The sequence below is a fragment of the Mesoplodon bidens genome, assembly GCF_964165515.1.
Source record: "Mesoplodon bidens genome assembly, chromosome: 19".
NCBI lineage: Eukaryota > Metazoa > Chordata > Mammalia > Artiodactyla > Ziphiidae > Mesoplodon > Mesoplodon bidens.
The window spans coordinates 8,977,866-9,001,296 of NC_138179.1; the positions used below are offsets into that span (position 1 = coordinate 8,977,866).

The 23,431-nt window shown below is 39.8% G+C and overlaps 1 protein-coding gene across 3 annotated transcripts in view; it reads right to left on the reverse strand.

Moving 5' to 3' along the window:
* ACACA (acetyl-CoA carboxylase alpha) overlaps positions 1 to 23,431 on the reverse strand; it is a 235,849-nt gene that overhangs the window by 157,796 nt on the left and 54,622 nt on the right. For all 3 annotated transcript variants that reach the window (XM_081219599.1, XM_081219598.1, XM_081219597.1), the window contains exons 6-11: positions 17,085 to 17,194; positions 16,026 to 16,107; positions 14,758 to 14,856; positions 12,535 to 12,641; positions 9,266 to 9,376; positions 3,408 to 3,617 (exon numbers count right to left, since the gene is read on the reverse strand). In XM_081219599.1, coding sequence (XP_081075725.1) covers positions 3,408 to 3,617; positions 9,266 to 9,376; positions 12,535 to 12,641; positions 14,758 to 14,856; positions 16,026 to 16,107; positions 17,085 to 17,194 — 719 coding nt within the window. The remainder of the gene's footprint in view (positions 1 to 3,407; positions 3,618 to 9,265; positions 9,377 to 12,534; positions 12,642 to 14,757; positions 14,857 to 16,025; positions 16,108 to 17,084; positions 17,195 to 23,431) is intronic.

A 23,431-nucleotide genomic window follows, 5' to 3' on the forward strand; every position in this document is an offset into this window, starting at 1 on the left:
GTTTTCACTTGGGGTCATAGGCAACCCCACCCTGTTAGGCATAAGCACACACAAGCAAAATAAAACACCATGGGAGATTCTGCATTGTACCCTTGTTCCTAGTATTTCTAGTATTCTTCCTAGAATATGAGAAATTCTTCCTAGAAACATGGCTGTCCAGCTAGAGACTAGATTTTCTACCCTCTCTTAAAGCAAGTGACTAAGTTTTAACCAGTGCAACGTCAGCATTGGTGAGTGATATGCATAATCCCTGAATCATGTTTTGAAAAGGAATTGCTTGTCCTCTATTCCTGGCTTTTCCCCTTCTATGGACTAGAACATGGTCATGACAGTGCAAGCCCGTTTCACCATGCAGATGAGAACATACTAAGAATGACAAAACACAACAGAAAGAACCTGAATCCCAAGATGGTCTCATGGAGCAGAATGGTCCCACTGGTCCTGGAGAGATCACCTCAGATTATGATGGGAAGGAAAAATAAACTTCTATTCTATTGCATGGTTGTATTTTTTTGGATCTCTTTATTACAATAGCTTAACCTGTACCCTAATCAATACAGAAACTATTAAATTCAGGTAGGATGCTGATATTTAAAAAAATTAAAGCATGTGATGCTGACTTAACAACAGGGTAGCAGCTCTCAAGGAAACAGATACTGCAGACCGGAAAACTGGTGGCCTCCTTGTTAGGCATAAGAAAACATTTGGGAAACTGTCTCCTACAATAACTTGGAATGCGGACAAAACACCAACTAAGCCCTAAGAAAAGTGGTTAGAAAAAGTCAGAATGTGAAAAAAAACAAATGCCTTTGTATCCCCAAACCAGAAGATTAGATTCTCACCCTGAAGCAACCCAGTGCCAAAGATCAAGTCAAGGGGGCTGCTTTAGTGTCAGCTGGCCCCAAGGTAGTCAGTACTGAATTGAGGAGAGAAAGAGGGCTGAACACAGAAGGAAGTAAATAAAGAGGAAAAGTTACTATGTCCAGAAATCTTGAGTGTGGTTACTCCTACCTGAAGCTGAATAGAAGCAAAGAGTCCAGAAACTTACTAAGTTTTGAAGGAATTGTATTTCTAAACAAACCACAAATCTGGCTTTCAAAACCCATGATTGATAATCACAGTCATCTTTGTGGCCCCAACCCTGCACCAGCAGGAAGTGAGCGGTGAAAGCTCTGCCAAAGAAAGCATGGTCTCCAAAGCTCAGTCATAGAGGACCGTGAACAAGGAAGAACTTCCCAGAGAAAAAGGCCTCAATGGTGCCTTGAGGGATGACGGGCAAAGAATTTACTTCCAGAGAGCAGAACCAGGGGCAGCCAGAGGGCTAACTGAGGTATTACTCCACCACATGACAGGAAATCACCACGATTCCTACCTAGAAGAATTTGATAACTGCTATGGATCAGTGATTATTGCCTATTTTTCATTCTTCTTTTTTCCAAATGGGCGTTATCCCGTTCCTACGCCACCACTGTATATGGCGAAAGGAGGAATCACAAGTAACTTGTATTCTAGGTCACTGGCCTATACAAAGCCACATGTACATATAACAGAGAGGACTGTACATTACCTAGAGAGTTGGACTTTGGGCTGAATATAGTAACTAGGTGGGACTTTGGGCTGTCTTCTTTGGGGAAAGGCTAAGAATGTTCCAAGAGTGACAAAAAGGGTGTGAAAGGATAATGGGTAGCCAGAGGAGCAGACACAGATTGTTAAATGCCCTCCAGTAATTTTTCATTGCATCATCCATTTAGTAATAGAATCTCCTGAATTTCAGCTGAGCATATGGCCACCCAGCTAGTGACTACAATTCCTAACATCCCTTGCAGCTAGGTGTGATTGTGTAACTGAATTTTGTCCAGTGAAACGTGAACAGAAGTAATATGTGTGACTTCTGGCTCATATTTTTATATGCTTGCCTTCCAAGTCCTCTCTTTCCCCCTCCCACAGGCTACAGTGTGAACATATTCTTGCGAGCTAGCTTTAATCATAAGGTAATGATACCCTAGGACAAGGGTTGGCAAACTTTTTCAGTAAGGGCCAGGTAATAATTATTTTCAGCTCTGTGGGCCATACAGTCTCTGTCACAACTACTCAACTTTGTCACTGCAGTGATAAGGCAGCCATAGATAATACATAAATAAATTAGCATGCCGTGTTCCAATAAAATTTTATTTACAGGGACTCCCCTGGTGGAGCAGTTGTTGAGAATCTGCCTGCCAGTGCTGGGGACATGGGTTCGATCCCTGGTCCAGGAAGATCCCACATGCCGCGGAGCAACTGAGCCCAAGCGCCACAACTACTGAGCCTGTGCTCTAGAGCCTACGAGCCACAACTACTGAGCCCACGTGCTGCAACTACTGAAGCCCAAGCACCTAGAGCCCATGCTCCACAACAGGAGAGGCCATTGCAATGAGAAGCCTGCGCACAACAACGAAGAGCAGCCCCCACTCGACACAACTAGAGAAAGCCCACGCACAGCAATGAAGACCCAACGCAGCCAAAAGTAAAATAAATAAATAAATAAATATTTTTTAAAAAATTTTTTATTTACAAAAACAGGTGGCAGGTTGGATTTGGCTGCTAGTTGTAGTTTGCTGACTCCCTTCCTAGTAATAGCAAAGCAGTAAACCGGGGTCCCTGGCACCAGCTCATCTCTGAACTATGATGAGAGAGAGAAATCGAACTTGCACCTTGTTTAAGCCACTGTATTTTGGAGGCCTCTTTACTACAGTAGTTAAAGAATCAATCTTAATACACACACAAACACACACACACACGTAGAAATTAAACTTAAAACACAGATGACCATATATTCAGCTTCTTTGGAATCAGGGAGAAAAAAGATGGAAAACATATCTCCAAAAAGATGAAGATTGAGTCAAGGTTCCAGAAAAGACCATGTTCAGACTCCTAATCTACAACTATTTCCAAGGGACCCTGTAAAACTGCTGAGAGATTATTTTCCATACAAAAATATAGACTATGTAAATTTTAAAGATACTTAGAGGAACTTTTAAGAGACAATGGACTTGAACAAATTCATCTGAAGACTAAAGGATAATCAATCTAGAAAATGCAACTACCTGCTTATCATGAGCTTGTTAAAGAACCAGACAATAAGATTAAAAAATCCCAAAACATTTCTCTTCATTATCCCTACTCAAAATAGTACACTGATTTTTTGTCTAAAGCGTTAACTAACTTAGAGTTTGAAGTGTTCACTGGTATCTCTACTAGAGGGAGAATAGCAGAATTTTTATTTTATTTTTCCTCTAGGAAAAGGATATAATCTTATCAGTTATCCAGAACCACCGCTTGAAATTCCACTATTCTCAGATTGGCATATGAATTAAATGAGTAGTAGTTCTGTGTAAGAAAACAAAAATTAGAGCTTTTCATATACATACCTGTTCCATATGCTCAAATACTGCTGGAGTAGCAATAGCAGCAGGTGCCTCTTCAATAATCTTCTGATGCCTGCGCTGTACAGAGCAATCACGACCAAACAAAGAGATAGCGTTGCCATACTGATCTGCTAAGATCTGCACCTCCAGATGACGAGATTGTTTGGCTAGTCTCATCACAAAGATAGGAGATCCAGGGACTTCAGCTTGAACCTATATTAGAAAAGGAAACAGAACAAATTCTTAAGTGGTAAGCACTTTTTCTATCTTGATAAGCTCCTTCCATTTCAACAGGCAGATGCCTAGAAGTGTCAGGGACCATGTTAATCATTAGAAATACAAAAATAAAATATAGTTCATGCTCTCATCCTTCTTAAAGATACTGCATTCTTAGTTATATAACCAATATTAACTGATAAATACAAAAATGTATGAACATCCAGTGTGTTACAAGGGCAAAGAACAAATATTTTGAAAACACACACACACAAATTCCACAAAAGGGCAAAATACTGCCATCAATTCCAAACAACCAAATGTACAACTTGTTCTAGACCAGATACTTTCCTGGTTCACATTACATTATATACAGTATTGTTGTAGTCAAAGGACTTTCATCTTCAGTTTTGAAGCACACTGTCACTAGATACAGAACTCTACACTAGCAATTATTTTCTTTCAGCACTTTAAAGATACCGCAATGATTTCTGGTTTCCACTGTTTCTACTGAGATGTCAGCTATCAATCTTACTGTTACTCCTTTGAAAGTAATCTTTTTCTCCCGGCTGCTTTAGGATTTTCTCTTTTCTCTGTCTTTTTAGGGGAGTGGAGTGGCAGATTTACTCTGATAAACTTAGATGTGGTTTTCTCTGTACTTCTCCTTGCAGGGCTCATAGTGTTTTTTGAATCTGTGCTTAGTATCTTTTCAGGAAATTCTTAGCCATTAGTTCAGAAAAATTCTTAGCCATTGTCTCTTCAAATATTGCTTCTGCTCCATGATTTCTTCAAACATTGCTTCTGCTCCATTTTCTCTCTCTTCTCCTCTGAGACTCAAAGTACACGTTAGATCATTTCACTGTCTTTTATGCTCTATATCGCTTATGCTTTGTTTTGCTATATAACAAGTTACCTCAAAACTCAGTGGCTTGCTTAGGACACCAACCATTTTATTTGCTCATGATGCTGTGCTCATCTGGGCAGTTCTTCTGGTCTTGCTATAGTCATTCATGTGCATATCATCATCTGGTGGCTCGAGTGGGGCTGAATGGCCTCATTCAAATGTCTGCTGACTTGTGCTGACTGTTGGCCAGTAGGTCTACAGAGCCTTGACTGGAACAGCTCATCTCTATTGCATGTGGCCTCCATCCTCCAGTAGGCTAGACCAGGCTTCTTCAGTGCAGTGTTCCAAGAAGAGGGTGAGGGCAGAAGCTGCAAGGCTTCATAAACACTAGCCTCTAGAACTTACACAATACCACTCTGGCCACATTCTAATGGTCTAAGCAAGCCACAAGGCCAGCTAAGACTCAAGGGGTGGGAAAAGAGATGCCACCTCTTAATGAGGAAAGGCAAAGTCACATTGCAAAGGGATATACATTCAAGAACAGGAGAGGTTATTGCGGCCATCGCTGCAAACAATCTACTATGGTCCGCCCTCTGGCCACAATAATTCACATACCTCCCACATGCAAAACAGACTCACCCCCTCCCAAGACCCCCAAAGTCATCCAATCATGGCATCAGGCTTGAGGTCCATTTTCTCATAAGTCATGTCCACAAGCAAAAGAGACTCCTTGGGTGCAGCTCCTCAGGTGCTCTTGATCCAAAGATCTGGGAACTAAAAAGACAAGTTATCTGCCCCCAACACCCCCAACATTTAATGATGAGATGGAGAGAGAATAACTGTAAAAGATACTCCTATTCAAAGAAGAAAGGACAGGAAGTACATAGCAGTCACTGGTCCACAATAATTCTGAAATCCAGACAGGCAGATGTTGTGAGGTTCCCTTACTCCAGGGACACGGAATTTTTTTTGTTGTTTGCTTTGTTTTTTACTACAGTCTTGTTCTGCTCCCTGTGAGTGGTTTCCTAATCCATGGGTCCCCTCTGCTCTTAGCTGCCCTCTGGGCTCCTGGCTCCACAATCTGAAAAATCTTTTTATTATTAGAAATTACTAATGTTTATAGCTGAACAACTTTTCCAGTCTGCTTCCTATTCATAGAAAATTGAAGTCCCAGAGGCCTCTTTGAAGTCTGAACTGTCTCTGTCCCTTTAGTCCCTTTGGTGCATTTATCAACAGAAGTCTCTCAAAAACTTTGTGGTTTTCCTATGAATCATATTGGAAATTCACTACTTGCGCCAAAACCATATCCATAACTTTTCTGCACAGACCTCTCTGTACCTCGGGTTTGTCAGGCTGCTGTGGGACAACATCTTTAAAATTCTTAGAAGCTCTTTTTTTCTAGCTGAGAGAGTAATCTACCAGGTACTGTCTTAAATATTTCTGAGGTCTTAAAGGATCTCCCAGGCACTCTTGATTTGGTCTTTACTCTGAAGTCATTTTTTACTTTGAAAAATCTTTTGCCAGCTGGAGAGATTGGGAATGAGAAACAGTTCTATTTTCAAACTCAACAAGTTTGAAACACCTTCTTTAGTTCATCCCTCTTTATGGTTCCTTAGCAAAAGCAACCAAAAGCATTCAACAGATACTGTTAACACTTTATCTAACAAGATCTCCTTAACTAGGTCTACAAGTTCACTAAATACAGTCTCTACTTTCCAAGTTATCTCAGGTAATTGTTCCATCATTACAGAACATGGGTTACCTTTTCCCTCACTGCCTTTCCATCCTGCACTAAAAGTTTGTTCACCATTCTTCCGGCCTTCATTAACAACCTCCTTACCATTTTCCAGCCTCCACCTATGAGCCAGTCTCAAAGCCAATGCCACATATTTTACTTTTTTGTTAGGGCAGTATTACACCTTTAGGTATCAATTTCTGGGTCAGTTATCCATTGATGCCTAACAAACCACCAAAAATTTAGTGAGTTAGGAGGCTAACCATTTTTTTTTAATTTGCTCACAGCAATTTGAGCTGGGCTCAGTTGGGCAGTTCTTCTGCTGATCTTGGCTTGGAGCCACTCATGTAGTTAGTCATCTGGCAACTTGACTGGGGTTGGATGGTCTAACGTGGCCTCACTTACATGTCTCAAAGGTGCTGGTGACTGTCAGGTTTAGGAAGCCTCTGTTGGGATAAGTCATCTCTGCTTTGTGTGGCCTCTCTTTTCCAGAAGGCTAAACTGGGCTTTTCACAAGGCAAGTCTAAGGCTCATTCCAAAAGGGCAAGGGCAGAAACTACAAGACCACTTGCAGTTTAGGCTTTGGAACTTGTACACCATTTCTACCACATTCTATTGGTCAACCCAAGTCACAAGGACAACCAAAATTCAAAGGGTGGGGAAAAAAGACTCTTATTTCTTGATGGGAAGAAGGCAAAATCATACTATAAAAAGGTGTATATATAGGGTCTAGGGATGGGAGGAGTTAACATGGTCATCTTTGCAAATACTCTCTCACATGCTCTTTTCTGTATTTTTCATCCTTTTTGTCTCTTCATGCTTCAGACTGAATTTTCTTCTGACTTATCATCCAGTCACTAATTCTCTCTTCAACTGCATCTAATATGCCATTAAACTCCTCTATTGACTTAATTTTAGTTATTGCATTTTCAGTTCTAGAATTTTCATTTGCTTCTTCTTTATAGTTTCCCGTTGTCTGCCGAAATTCTCAATCTTATCTTTAATTTCCTTGAATACATTAAATATAGTTACTTTAAAGTCCTTGTCTGATGGATCCATCATCTAAACCCTCTGTGAGTCTGTTTCTATTGGTTTTTATTTTTCTTGATTTTCAATCACATAATTTGATAGGCTTGCTTATTTTTTTAATTCATTTTATTGAAGTATAGTTGATTTACAATGTTGTGATGCCTGCTTATTTTTAATTGGCTGCTTGAAACTGCATTTGAAAAATTAATAGAAATAATTTGAGGTTCTGGATGTTATCTTTCTCTAGAGAGAATTTATATGTGCTTCCTGTTGGTGGTTAGGGACACTAGCAACCCTAGAACATCATGCTAGAATCAAGAGTTAAGCATTTTGAAGCTGAGATTTAGTCCCTTTGAGAACTGGTCTATTTCTAGTTCATTCTTACTCCTTCAAGATCCCAACCTAAAATGTGGGAGGTTTCCCAGGGAACCCTCCTCAGCAAACCCTACAGTCTAAGTTTTGTCCTTTTAGTCTTATAAGACTGTTGAAAACTCTAATCAGCTTTTCAACTGCTTCTTCTCAAACTAAAGGATGTCTCTAGGGAAAAAATGGCCGCAAACATGAGACCTCTCTGGGTTTCATTCTTCTCCTATATCTTAGCCCCCAAATTCTTCATTGTCTTGAAAGATCTCTAGTGCCTTAAAACAGATTTTTTTTTTTTAAATTTGGCCACCTTTTCTAGTTTGCTCTCAGTGGGAGGACTGATTTGAGTTACTTAGTTAATCATTATTGGTACTTAAGGACTTTTACGTAAAACTTCCTAATCTTAGTATTCTAGATATTTCAACTACTTGATTCCACAGTAATAAGTAATTTTGAATTATCTAAAGGAGTTAACATTTTAAAAAATTAACATGAGGCACTGACCTGCTTATGAAATTAGAATTATTACAGAAGGAATATAAAGTAAATGACAGGTAATATTCAAATACTGACACTCAAAATAGGATAATGCAGCAAAACAATACCTTTATCACTTTCTTTGTCTAGTATATCAAATCATGGAAGACCCAGTTCACAGAGTTTTTCTCTTTAGCTCATGACAATGAAGCAAGAAGTTTGGTGCTGAATGGTTTAAAAAAAAAAAAAAAACGGGGCAAATAATACGCAGCTAGGGGTACTAGTAAAAGATGGTACAAAGTAAAAGATGCTGGGAAAAATAAGCAAAAGTGGGAAGCTAGGAAAGTGAAAAGGCCAGAAGGTGTCCCAATTTTCCTTTTTCTGCCTCTTCTTTTTCTGGGTATTGGTAGGAGAAAAAAAGAAGTGAGTCAAGTATGTAATTAAGGGTAACTCTGAGGGCAGGAAAAAGAGACTCCTGTCTTCGGATTCTTTCTCTAAGATTCTGAAAAGAAATCATTTCTTTGGCCTCCACAACCAACTTGTAGTATGGCAACATCCTTGGCTGCAAGTCAGAGGATTAGGCAGAGAGAGATCCTAGGTTTAGCTTTCCTGAGCCACCCTTCGTTCTCATAGAGCATGGGCCTGCCACAGGGTCCCTGTGCCAGGGTGTGGTGGCCACGCAGTACAGGCCACGGTATTATAGACTGCTGGGCCAGAACACATGACAGAAACTCAGGAGTCTGCAGCCAGTTTGAACTGAAGTGAGGTGAAGTCAATCAAAGAGCTTGAGTGAGGCCAGACCAAGAGCATCCAGATCAGGAATTAACCGTGTCACATACATTGTCTAAAGTGCCAGCAGAAGAGGGGCCCAAAAATGTGGAAAAGTACTGACTCTTGCTTGTTACTATCAGTTCCTGTGAGCCACACAAACCATATGCAGAAGAGCTATCTGAGAAACTAAGCAATTTTATATAAGACAGAATAACTCTACTGCCTGAATTACCTAAATGAATAGAACCTTAAATTGAACTGGACATTTTATTAATTCTTTTCCCCTGCTAATAAGCAGGTAGAGGCTAGAAAGAAAGACAAGATTAGCTGTAGACAAAAAAATCTGAATATTTTCTGGACATCCAAATTACATGCATCTCTGACATACGTGTTAGTTCCAATAAATAACGACAGCTTGTACTCTACCTGTCTGAAGAGGTTAGGGAAGTCATCTGCATTGTTGACTTTTCTGATTCCCTTGCCTCCTCCTCCTTCTGAGGCCTTGATCATTACTGGATATCCAACTTCCTCCGCTGCCTTCAAGAAGAAAGAGAAAAATGGAAGTGAGAATGGTATTAGGAGGGAAGGAGAAAACTGGCATTTTCTCCCTTTAAAAATGCTGTCATTTGGTAGGTCTATATATAGCAAAATAGAAAGATCCTGAAGATATACTATTAGGTGGGAAAAAAAAGTACCTGAATAATATTTGTACTATTGGGTTGAACAAGAAGAAATTGCATTTTTTTGGTAGGTAAAAAAATGGTTGAATATTGGCAATTTTGTATGGTTCAATCTAAGATAATCCCATATAGGTCAAAAACAAAGTAGAACTATGTGTATAATTATGTATGCATTCACACACTTACATATGTAAGTATAAAAAAACAAGTCTAGAAAATCCACCAACAGTGATTTATAAAAGGAAGATGAGTAGATATAAACTTTCACTTTTTACTGTATATATTTCTGTATTATTAGAATTTCTCATAAGATGCAGGAATTTGTTTATTACCCATAATTTTTATTTTATTTTATTTTATTTTCAAGTTACCAGAGTATACACTTTCTGTCTTTATTCCATAATTTTTATTTTAAAAAAAGACAAAAAGACATACACAGTTCACTTATTATAAGCTGATGGCCTCAGCATAGCTTCTGACCCTCCGACAACATATAGACTCAACAAATCAGGAATCTCCCATATCCAGAAATTTTTCTCACTCAACTTTTTGATAAAGATAAAAATAACAAGATACCAAAATATTAATGAAAGTAGTCAGAAAACTAATTTTCAACACATGCTCTAAATGTGCTTTTCACATTTACAGTATTTTATAATGATCAGGTGATGACCCCAAAACTTTTTGAATATTTCATTATATATCTATTAAGTAAGGAGCCAGTTAAATCAAGATATACCTATTTACTAGACTATTATGCAATTATTAAAGGAATGAGGTAGCCTTTACATGCAATGATATGGAAGATGTCCATATTATAGTTAAGGCAAAAAGTAAATTGGGGAAAAGTTAACCAAAAGTTTAAAATAACTGAGTCATTCCTTTGTCAAAACATTCCAGTCTTTCACGGTTTACATTGTAACAATATCTAAAAAACGTGTCACCAGAAAAAGACCATTTCACATTTTAATTTTTGTCAGCAGATTAGGCATGAAAATCCTTCACTCACAGTCCCATCTCTTCTAAACTCTCTTAACTATTCACTTCTATGCTTATAAACAAAATTAGCATGATGAACTCAATCACTGGGTGATAAATGAAGAAACAGCCACAGTTGTGAGAAAGACTTAAAAAAAATGGGGGGGGGGCTTCCCTGGTGGCACAGTGGTTAAGAATCTGTCTGCCAATGCAGGGGACACAGGTTCGAGCCCTGGTCTGGGAAGATCCCACATGCCACAGAGCAACTCAGCCCGTGCACCACAACTACTGAGCCTGCACTCTAGAGCCTGCGAGCCACAACTACTGAGCCCGCGTGCCACAACTATTGAAGCCCACGCACCTAGAGCCCCGGCTCCGCAACAAGAGAAGATACCGCAATGAGAAGCCCATGCACCACAACAAAGAGTGGACCCTGCTCGCTACAGCTAGAGAAAGCCCGTGCACAGCAACGAAGACCAAACGCAGCCAAAAAAAATAATAATACATAAAATAAATAAATTTTAAAAAACACTATAAAAAAAATAGGGTAGCCCACATGATATAAGAAAAAGGCAGGCCTTTTAAAAATATATAAAAGCTCTAGGCACAGGTCATCCATTTAAAATATTTTAGAAGAATTTTAATGCCACGAGGAAAATGCTTATGTATAGGTAGAAAAAAACCTAGGATTACAAAAACAATGTATATAGTAAGACCCTAATTTTACAATTATCATAATAATTATAGTTATGGGAATCTACTAATAAAGATTATCATTACATGAATCTATGAATCAAAAAAGGCTGGAAGAAAATATATGAATATGTTAACAAGGCTTATCTTTGGATGGTGGGCTTATGGGTTTTATCATCTTTTCTCACTTTCCAAATTTTCTACCAGAAAATTTTATGTTTATAACCAGGAAAAAAAGGAATTTTAACTGATAAGCAAAACAGCTAATTCCCTACAAAGGGCTTCTACTCTTTTGCAAATTATATCAAATAGAACATAGCATTAGCAATTCAATTAGAAATATTAATTCTTCTTATTAAGGAGATTACAGGATGCTTAACTTGAAATGCAAACAACAGAGCAAAATTAGTTGAGCATTCAGTGTTCCTCCTGAATTTATAACATACAAGTCAAACAAGAGTAGTGTGTTTTTCTAAAATATAGCCTCTTTCATTATCTCCTTGGAGGCATAGCTGACACTTCCAACTAATTAAAAAGTGAAAGGGGAACAAACTGGAGAGAACTATGAAGAAAGAAAAAGTAATGTTAGAGAGCCGACCTCCTTTTGCTTGGGTTCATGTTTCTACATGGACAGACAATAATTAGAGTAATAGTTTCAGCCTCTATCAGCTCCCTCCCTCACTCCTCCCCAAGGGAAAAAAGAATGAATTCTGTGATTGGTCAGTTCGGCAGGAGAAACTGAGCATGTATAGCTCAGCCTTTTCCCCTTTGGGATCAGCCCACTACACAGAACATATGCTCTTTGCCAGCTCTCAGTCATACGATAAACTGAATGGCAAAAGCTCTGTCTCTGTGGTTATTCACACCACCACTAACCAGTGAGCGAGCCTGCTTAACTGACATTCAGTTTACGAATCTGATTGTTGCTACACACTTAAACCATTTTCACCATGATCTCTATTCATAATAAAGCTGACATTTTGATCCCTCTCTGCCTGGCTTCTTGGTTCTGAACTCAAGTAGGGCAAAAAGTGTTGTTTGCCCCCAACTCCCCCCGCATGCACACAAATACTAACATGTGGTAGAAAATAGAATCAGAACCTCCTTAAAGCTCTGATTTAACCACCTAAGAAATGTTCTGTCCAGGTGAACGGCTTGCTTCAAAACAAATTTAAATTATTTTTGTGAAACGTAGGTCACTTCCTCATTCTATAAACTATACCTCCTGGTCTTACAACCCTAATGCCATCATGGGTGTATATCATGAACCAGGCTCCAAATCCCTGTATTTGGGACTGTAAGTGGTCCGCTGAAAAACATCACTCCCTAGAGTTAGTAACTTACGTTCAGCCCGTCATCCACATCCTTCACACAACCTTTTTCATATAGTTCCTGAGGAACATTTAAGATACGTTTTGAAAAATCATTTTCGTGCCAGTCCACACAAAGACCTGCAATAGATAACAGTGACTTAAAAGCAGCTACAAAAGCTTCTGTTCTTGTCAATTTTCTGCTTATACCTTCTTTACTTCCCCCCAGTTTTTTTGGCATTGCCACACGGCTTGCAGGATCTTAAGTTTCCCAACCAGAGATTAAACGCAGGCCCATGGCAGTGAACGTGCCGAATCCTAACCACTGGACCACCAGTACCTTCTTTAAAATGCTTTCATATTTATCCAATATTGAGGGTAGATGGGAGAAAGAAGGATACCATAAAACCCTGATCAGTCCTTGGAGTTAGCAGGATTTATCTATAGCAACAGCTGGCCACTTGGGTTCTGTTGCTGGAAAAAGCCAAGAGAGCTAACAAGCAGCAATTTTAAAAAATGCAAGGACATACAAGACAAAACAAACAAACAAAAAAGCACGTCAGACTTCTCACATAAACTCAGCTGGCAAAATACCTTCGATGTGTGTGTTCAGGGCTGCTCCAGGGCCAGAGGTCTGAGAAATAATTCAATCTTTATGAGCTCTTGGAAATGGAAATGGCGGTTTTATTGGCCTCAGCAGAGTCATGATTCCATACTCCCTGAATGTCCCTGTACTCAGCCACAAAGGGAATGGTATAGCCTCTCCACACAAACAAGAACAAATTCAACGTTTTATTTTAAACTGTTTGACCCAGCCGGTCTGGAGAGGATATTGCAATCCCCCTGGAGAGCCAGAGTAACAAGAGTCCACATCTGTTCTGACTCAAGACAATGGTAGTTCCTATTCGGAAGAGGTTTTAGTGTATGTTTGCTCTCTGTGCTTCAGTACCAAAAAAACAGAAGTTCATATTGTTATCAGCTATAATAAATCACAACGCACTCTCCAAGGGATTCATCAAGAATAAATCATTTTTACAAAAAATTCATCCTTCTGCGTGCCTAAAAGAAAGGTTGATTATTGACCTCATTTTTCTGCATCAAGGGCAAATGAGAGGTTGAATGGTATTAAACAAGCAAAACAAATCATCAATAGACTGTGGGCTCAAATCAAGAAAACACTGGCAAAAAAGAATAGAGGGACTTCCCTGGTGGCACAGTGATTAACAATCCGCCTGCCAGTGCAAGGGACACAGGTTCGATCTCTGGTCCGGGAAGATCCCACATGCCACAGAGCAACTAAGCCTGTGCGCCATAGCTACTGAGCCCATGTACCACAACTACTGAAGCCCACGCGCCTAGAGACTGTGCTCCACAACAGGAGAAGCCACTGCAATGAGAAGCCTGCACACCGCAACGAAGAGTAGCCCCCACTTGCCGCAACTAGAGAAAGCCCGTGTGCAGCAATGAAGACCCAACACAGCCAAAAATATAAATAAAATGAATAAATTTATTTAAAAAAGAATAGATACATGTATATGTATAACTGAATCACTTTGCTGTACACCTGAAACTAACACAACATTGTTAATCAACTATACTCCAATATAAAATTTTAAAAATAAATAAAGATTAAATAAACAGAAAGAGAAAGAAAGGAAGGAAGGAAGGAAGGGAGAGAGAGAGAGAGAGAAAGAGAGAGAAAGAGAGAAAGCGAGAGAGAGAGAGAGAGAGAGAGAGAGAAAGAGAGAGAAAGAGAAAGAAAGAGAGAAAGAAAGAGAGAAAGAAAGAAAGAGAGAGAAAGAAAGAAAGAAAGAAAATGAATGAATACTGGCAGGCAAGCATCTGAGTAGGTGGGTTTTAGCTTTTTCTTAGTGATTCCAGTCACCTCCCAGGCAGGTTCAAAGGCCTATTCCACCTAAGAAGTCCATCTCTGAGGAAGATTCTAGCCAACCCAGAGTAGATCTGAATCCACAGAACCAGATGAGTTTTCTCAGAGTTTCTCCAAATTAAGTCCCAAGATCATTTACATTACAATGTAGCATCTACATACCTGGTACAAAATTTACATTCTTAAGACATGATAAAATCACAGGTACAACAATTAAGCCAGGAGATACAAGATACCATTAATTAATGTGTATTCTATTTCTGTCAAATATCCAACGCATTTTAAAGCAGGCTTAAGCCCCAAGGCCACAGTCCCAAATATTCTACCGAGCTTTTCTACACTTTAAGATACAAACAAATAATTTCTTACCACTGCCACTCCATGGAAGAGTTGGGATACCTGCAGTTTGAGCCACTATGGAAGATGCAATCTTATCCCCCAAAGCCCACATGGCCTGGCTTGGAGGACCTGAAAACAAAACAAGGAAAGAACCCTGACTGTAACATTTTGGCCTCGTTTCTGTCACATGTATTTTGTCTTCCATATAATTATTTTTGTATTTGTCTTGTATCCCCTACAGCACATATCATCAACATCAGAAACTTGATTATGGGGACTACTATGTTTTGGCTCATCTTTGTACCCTTTATAGAACCTGATGTGGTAAATTTTTGCATACAGGGAGAATTCAATATACATAAATATATGCTGAATTAAATTCCTGACAAATGTAACTCTGATTTTATCATCTGTCATGATCCAACTTTACCGTATTAATAAAGTCTTTCTTTTTTTCTTTTTTAACCAATATCCTGAAGGACAATAAAGTTTTGGTGTTCAAGTTTAAAATATTATACTCTCCTTGGTCTTAGGGAAACCCAAAAGGAAGATTTATCTTTAATAGGCTTTACAAAGCATAATCACCATTGCAGAGATAGAGACAGAAACACTTTGAGCCATATAACCTCAAATTTTCTCTCCATATAGGACAGCAGAAAAGTCAGAAGAAATAGCTGTCACTTATAGGAATATAATCTATATGCTTAAATGTGAAAGAAATGATTCATATTTAAGGGCACACTGCCAGCGTATCCTAAGTATTCAATTATCTTTTCTATATAAAAATAGGTTGTTTCTCCACGTTTTCTTAATGTTAATGGCAAAGTTTTTAAAGGCCAGTGTTCTGGAAATCAGAGCCTCCTCCATATCTCATAGAAAAGCATCTGGGGACAAAAAACACAATCAAGATGAAAGATGTAGGGCTTCCCTGGTGGCGCAGTGGTTGAGAGTCCGCCTGCCAATGCAGGGGACACGGGTTCGTGCCCTGGTCCGGGAAGATCCCACATGCCGTGGAGCGGCTGGGCCTGTGAGCCATGGCTGCTGAGCCTGCGCCTCCGGAGCCTGTGCTCCGCAACGGGAGAGGCCACAACAGTGAGAGGCCTGCGTACCGCAAAAAAAAAAAAAAAAAAAAAGATGCAAGATGTAAGAAATGATGAAGGGTTAAAACAAAAAAAAAAGAAAAAGAAATGAAGAAAAGGGTTACTCTGAGAGCTGCTGACTGATGAAAAAATAAAAGCCCAGTGCCAAAATAACAGAGAGAAACAGAAAGGCAGGAACAGTATGTCAGAAAGGCTTACCCATGAAGGCAATGCCATTTTTCAAAAGAAGTTCTGGAAGCTTGGGATTCTCAGAGGCATGACCCCAGCCAGCCCAAACTGCCTACAAGGGAACACAATATGATTCATTCTTAAAATTCATCCTAAAAAGAACATGATAAACTGTATTACTTTCTACCAAGACTGCCCCTGCTCCATGAGGTACAATAGCTCCATGGCAGCCTAATGCCTAATTCAGCTTCTATGCCTGATTCTTGGCAAACTTTTCACAGAACAACAATAAGCAGTCCATTGTGGTAAAACCTCTGAAAAGGTCAAAAACAGGTTGAAACTGATATTAAGAACCAGCTAGTATTGTTGCTCTTTAGGAAACTCAGTTCATAGCCTTTCAACTAGACTCTATAGAGCCTCTTGTAGAAATGTTGGTTTTCTTCCACAGATTGAATTACTTTGGCCACCCAACTCCACCTTTATATCTAGTGGTTATACTGCCATACAAATCCCGAGTTTTTTTCTCTTTGGGCTTTAAGACACTTACCCTAAACTCCTTAACACAATGTGATAGGGAAGAAACAACCTCCTTTTACTCTACCATATTCTGGACTAAGAGTATTCCATTGGAAACAGGCAACTTTTACTTACTAGGAGGTTTGAAGGTGAAATGGATAGAACAATCTCTGAAAGACCCTTACAAACCTCTTGTTTGGATTACGTTCACTTTATGTTGGCTCATTCCATTCTTTCCACCTTTCCTTTCCCTGTCTGTTATGTCCCATATAAAGGCTTTTACCAACGTTCAACAAAGATGCTTTATATGAAATTAAAAGTTCTTCACTGGCTATCCCCTTGTGCCCAACTGTAAAATGGCTGAATTTGGCAAAGGAAACTCTTCTCAATACCCTGTAATGGCCTATGGGGGAAAAGAATCTAAAAAAGAGTGGATAGATGTATATGTATAACTGATTCACTCTGCTGTACAGCAGAAACTAATACGACATTGCAAATCAACTATACTCCCATAAAAAAATTTTTTTTAAAAAGGCTGAATTTGGATTTCGAGGAGACGCTGGCATCTCTTACTTGTACTGGGATCCTTTTAGCAATATCAAGAATTAATTCCACATTTGCATAGTTGTTGTTGTTTGGTCCTCCTGGCACTGGCACATAGTGATCTGCCATCTTAATGTATTCTGAAAACACAAGCAAATTAACAGAGAACACATGCTTTATTTTCAGAAATGTAACAGCGGAGCAAAAACTGTGTAAAGGACAGGTACCATCATACGTAACCACAGGACAAACTGTATTAATGGGGTAATTCCCAGAACCATTTATTTGGAGGCTCTTTGTTAAGTCACAGTACTAAAAGGGGTAATCTCATAGTTAGGAGCTCTTATACTACTAAAACAGCAGGTCTCAAACTTTTCACCGTGTGACCTTTTCAAAGGGTTTTTATGATCCCTATATCAAGGATGATGTATCTGTCACTTAAGAGGCCCATTATTCTATTCTGAGGAAAAGCTCAGTGACACCTTTTATCTTTAACTTGCACTATATTCTGAGAAAGCCCTTTTCCTGGTGTAAAGCTGGAACAGAATGGGGAAACAGGGTAGAGTCTGGAGGGTCTGTAGACTGGCTAAACAGGAAAGGTTAGTTATAGGAGTCTATCAAGTGCTTGAAAAACCTTTATCTGGATGGAAAGATACTTTAAAAAGATAACTTCTTTCCCTCCTTACTTTTTTTTTTTTTGGCTCAGTATCCCCTTTCAAATCTGTCACCTGATGTTTCTCTCTTCCTTTTATGGCAGTAATTGTGGCAGAGCAGCTACAATGTGCAGGGACTGTACTAAGCACTTTATATATATTATTTCATTTCATCCTCAATAATCATATATAACATGTATTATTAGCACCCAGTTTACAGGGAATTATGGCTTGGAGAAGTTAAATAACTTTCTCAAGGTCCATCTCCACCATATTTATTATGTTTCTTATCTTGTGCTCTTAATTTTTAAAGGTTTTAAGTCCTTCTTTAAAAATTCCACTCAGGGCTTCCCTGGTGGTGCAGTGGTTGAGAGTCCGCCTGCCAATGCAGGGGACACGGGTTCATGCCCCGGTCCAGGAAGATCCCACGTGCCGCGGAGCGACCGGGCCCGTGAGCCATGGCTGCTGAGCCTGCGCGTCCGGAGCCTGTGCTCCGCAACGGGAGAGGCCACAGCAGTGAGAGGCCCGCATACCGCAAAAAAAAAAAAAAAAAAAAAAAAAAAAAAAAAAATTCCACTCAGAGTAAGATATGAGGCCCTAACAGTTTGTTCAAAATAAAAACAGGTGTATCGTTCTCTCTGATTATGAGGGAAAGTGTGCTGGTTATTTAAAAATTTAGAAAATATATCAGGATGTACTATTTTTTAAAAGTCAAAATCATCCATTGTCCCACGACTCAGAGATAATCAGTTCATGCTTTGATATACTAGAAACCACAAACTGCTAACCAATTTAATATATTGTGGATATCTTCCCATACTAACCAAACCACTTTAGACTCTCACTTGCAATGGGGGTGCCAAATTGCCTATACTCTACCTATACTGGGTATCATCAATTTGAAATTTTGCCAGTCCTATAAATTTTTTAAAATCCCAATCTATTATTGTTTTGGTTTGCATTTCTTTGATTATCATTGGAATTGAATCTCTTTTCATGTGTTTATTGTTCTTTTTTAATTCTTCTTTTAAGGACTATCTATTCATGTTCTCTGTTCATTTTCTTTTGAAGGGTGTCTTGTGCTCATATTACAGGTAGAAACTCTTTGCTGTTCACATGTTTTTCTAGGTTATCGCTTGTCTTTAACTACCACTCACAGAGATAACCAGATTGCTGTTTTGGTATATGTCATTACACCTTTTTTTTTCCTCTGACTACACACAATGTACTTTCTTTCTATTATTATATCATGCTATCAGTCTCCTTACAGCCAACTTTTTTCTAAGCAATTGTGATGGACAGACCCATGATCCCAAGTCTCCAGGTATTCATATCTTAAGTTATCCCCTCTTCTTGGGCGTGGGCACAATCTATGACTTGCTTTTAGCCAAGAGAATATGGCAAGGATGAGGAGATGTCACTTCCAAACTAACAGTGCATAAGAATGTAGCCAATCTTACTGGGACACTTTCCCTTGCTGGCTTTGAGGAAGCAGGCAGTCATTTTGGGGTGGCCCACGTGACAAGGAGCCAAGAGCAGTCTCTAGCCAACAACCAGCAACACAATCAGGTCCTCAGTCCAAACAGAAAACTGAATGCTGCCAACAACCATGTTAGTTTGAAAGCAGATCCATCCCAAGTCAAGCCTCAGATGAGACTGCAGCCCCAGCTGAATGCTGATGGCAGCCTTGTGATAACCTGAAGCAGAAGACCCAGCTACACAAACTGTGAGGTAATAAATGTCCATTGTTTTAAGTTGTTAAATTTGTGGTAATACTGTTACACAATAATAGATAAACAGTGTAACAATTTGTCAGAATGCATTCTCAGACCAATAAACGTTATCCCACAAAAATTTTTTATGTTTTTATTGATTTTTTCAAACATCTTTATTAGAGTATAATTGCTTTACAATGGTGTGTTAGTTTCTGCTTTATAACAAAGTGAATCAGTTATACATATACATATGTCCCCATATCTCTTCCCTCTTGTACCTCCCTCCCTCCCACCCTCCCTATCCCACCCCTCTAGGTGGTCACAAAGCACCGAGCTGATTTCCCTGTGCTAATGCAGCTGCTTCCCACTAACTATCTATTTTAAGTTTGGCAGTGTATATATGTCGATGCCACTCTCTTACTTTGTCCCAGCTTACCCTACCCCTCCCAGTATCCTCAAGTCCATTCTCTAGTAGTTCTGCCTCTTTATTCCTGTCTTGCCCCTAGGTTCTTCATGACCTTTTTTTTTTTTTTTTTTAGATTCCATATATATGTGTTAGCATACAGTTTTTGTTTTTCTCTTTGTGACTTACTTCACCCTGTATGACAGACTCTAGGTCCATCCACCTCATTAAAAATAACTCAATTTTGTTTTTTTATGGCTGAGTAATATTCCATTGTATATATGTGCCACATCTTCTTTATCCATTCATCTGTTGATGGACACTTAGGTTGCTTCCATGTCCTGCTTATTATAAATAGAGCTGCAATGAACATTTTGGTACATGACTCTATTTGAATTATGGTTTTCTCAGGGTATATGCCCAGCAGTGGGGTTGCTGGGTTGTATGACAGTTCTATTTTTAGTTTTTTAAGGATCCTCCATACTGTTCTCCATAGTGGCTGTCTCAATTTACATTCCCACCAACAGTGCAAGAGGGTTCCCTTTTCTCCACACCCTCTCCAGAATTTATTGTTTGTACATTTTTTGATGACAGCCATTCTGACCGGTGTGAGATGATATGTCATTGTAGTTTTGATTTGCGTTTCTCTAATGATTAATGATGTTGAGCATTCTTTCATGTGTTTGTTGGCAATCTGTATATCTTCTTTGGAGAAATGTCTATTTAGGTCTTCTGCCCATTTCTGGGTTGGGTTGTTTGTTTTTCTCATATTGAGCTGCATGAGCTGCTTGTAAATTTTGGAGATTAATCCTTTGTCACTTGCTTCATTTGCAAATATTTTCTCCCATTCTGAGGGCTGTCTTTTCATCTTGTTTATGGTTTCCTTTGCTGTGCAAAAGCTCTGAAGTTTCGTTAGGTCCCATTTGTTTATTTTTGGTTTTATTTCCATTTCTCTAGGAGGTGGGTCAAAAAGGATCTTGCTGTGATTTAGGTCATAGAGTGTTCTGCCTATGTTTTCCTCTAAGAGTTTTATAGTGTCTGGCCTTACATTTAGATCTTTAATCTATTTTGAGTTTACTTTTGTGTATGGTGTTAGGGAGTGTTCTAATTTCCTTCTTTTACATGTAGCTGTCCAGTTTTCCCAGCACCACTTATTGAAGAGACTGTCTTTTCTCCACTGTATATTCTTGCCTCCTTTATCAAAGACAAGGTGACCATATATGCATGGGTTTATCTCTGGGCTTTCTATCCTGTTCCATTGATCTATATTTCTGTTTTTGTGCCAGTACCATACTGTCTTGATTACTGTATCTTTGTAGTACAGTCTGAAGTTAGGGAGCCTGATTCCTCCAGCTCCCTTTTTCTTTCTCAAAATTGCTTTGGCTATTTGGGGTCTTTTGTGTTTCCATACAAATTGTGAAATATTTTGTCCTAGTTCTGTGAAAAATGCCAGTGGTAGTTTGATAAGGATTGAATTGAATCTGTAGATTGCTTTGGGTAGTATAGTCATTTTCACAATGTTGACTCTTCCAATCCAAGAACATGGTATATCTCTCTGTTTGTATCATCTTCTTTTTTCTTTTCTTAATTTATTTATTTTATTTATTTTTTTTTTGGCTGAATTGGGTCTTCATTGCTGGGCGTGGGCTTTTTCTAGTTGCTGTGAGCAGGGGCTACTCTTCATTGCGGTGTGCGGGCTTCTTATTGCAGTGGCTTCTCTTGTTGCAGAGCACGGGCTCTAGGCACACGGGCTTCAGTAGTTGCGGCACACAGGCTCAGTAGTTGTGGCTCGCAGGCTCTAGAGCGCAGGCTCAGTAGTTGAGGCGCAGGGGCTTAGTTGTTCCGTGGCATGTGGGATCTTCCCGGACCAGGGTTCGAACCCGTGTCCCCTGCATTGGCAGGCAGATTCTTAACCACTGCACCACCAGGGAAGTCCTGTTTGTATCATTTTTAATTTTTTCATCAGTGTCTTATAGTTTTCTGCGTACAGGTTGTCTCCTTAGGTAGTTGTCTCCTTAGGTAGGTTTATTCCTAGGTATTTTATTCTTTTTCTTGCAATGGTAAATGGAAGTGTTTCCTTAATTTCTCTTTCCCATTTTTCATCATTAGTGTATAGGAATGCAAGAGATTTCTGTGCATTAATTTTGCATCCTGCTATTTTACCAAGTTCATTGATTAGCTCTAGTAGTTTTCTGGTAGAGTCTTTAGGATTCTCTATGTATAGTATAATGTCATCTGCAAACAGTGACAGCTTTACTTCTTCTTTTCTGATTTGGATTCCTTTTATTTCTTTTTCTTCTCTGATTGCTGTGGCTAAAACTTCCAAAACTATGTTGAATAATAGCGGTGATAGTGGGCAACCTTGTCTTGTTCCTGATCTTAGTGGATATGGTTTCAGTTTTTCACCATTGAGAATGATATTGGCTGTGGGTTTGTCATATATGGCCTTCATTATGTTGAGGTAAGTTCTATGTCTACTTTCTGGAGAGTTTTTATCACAAATCGGTGTTGAATTTTGTTGATAGCTTTTTCTGCATCTATTAAGATGATTCATAGAGGCCGGCGTGACACTGCACTAGCCTGAGGCGCGCCACGTGTTCTCCCGGGGAAGTTGTCCCTGGATCATGGGACCCTGGCAGTGGTGGGTTGCGCAGGCTCCCAGGAGGGGAGGTGTGGATAGTGACCTGTACTTGCACACAGGCTTCTTGCTGGTGGCAGCAGCAGCCTTAGCGTCTCATACCTGTCTCTGGGGTCCACGCTGTTAGCCGCGGCTCGCGCTCATCTCTGGAGCTCCTTTAAGTGGCGCTCTGAATCCCCTCTCCTCGCGCACCAGGAAACAAAGAGGGAAGAAAAAGTCTCTTGCCTCTTCAGCAGTTCCAGACCTTTTCCTGGACTCCCTCCCGGCCAGCCGTGGTGCACTAACCCCTTCAGGCTGTGTTCACGCCACCAGTCCTCTCCCTGGGATCCAACCGAAGCCTGAGCCTCAGCTCCCAGCCCCCACCCGCCCCAGCGGGTGAGCAGACAAGCCTCTCGGGCTGGTGAGTGCTGGTCAGCACCGGTCCTTTGTGCGGGAATCTCTCCACTTTGCCCTCCACACCCTTGTTGCTGCGCTCTCCTCCGTGGCTCCAAAGCTTCCCCCCTCCGCCACCGCAGTCTCTGCCCGCAAAGGGGCTTCTAGTGTGTGGAAACCTTGCCTCCTTCACAGCTCCCTCCCACTGGTGCAGGTCCTGTCCCTATTCTTTGTCTCTACCAGGTACGTGGGGAGTTTCTTGCCTTTTGGGAGGTCTGAGGTCTTCTGCCAGCGTTCAGTAGGGGTTGTTCCATATGTAGATGTATTTCTGATGTATTTGTGGGGAGGAAGGTGATCTCCACATCTTACTCTTCTGCCATCTTGAAGCTCGTCTCCACAAAATATTTTTTAATGGGTGCATGGTATTTCACAGAATTGGTGTAACAGATTTTACGTAACTAATCACTAAGGGTGGACACAAGTTATTCCTGGTTTCTTGTTATTTTAAATAACACTGCAATGAATATCCCTGTATGAACGTATTTGCCCCATTACTGATTTCTGTTCCTCGGAATAAATACCAGGAAATAGAATTT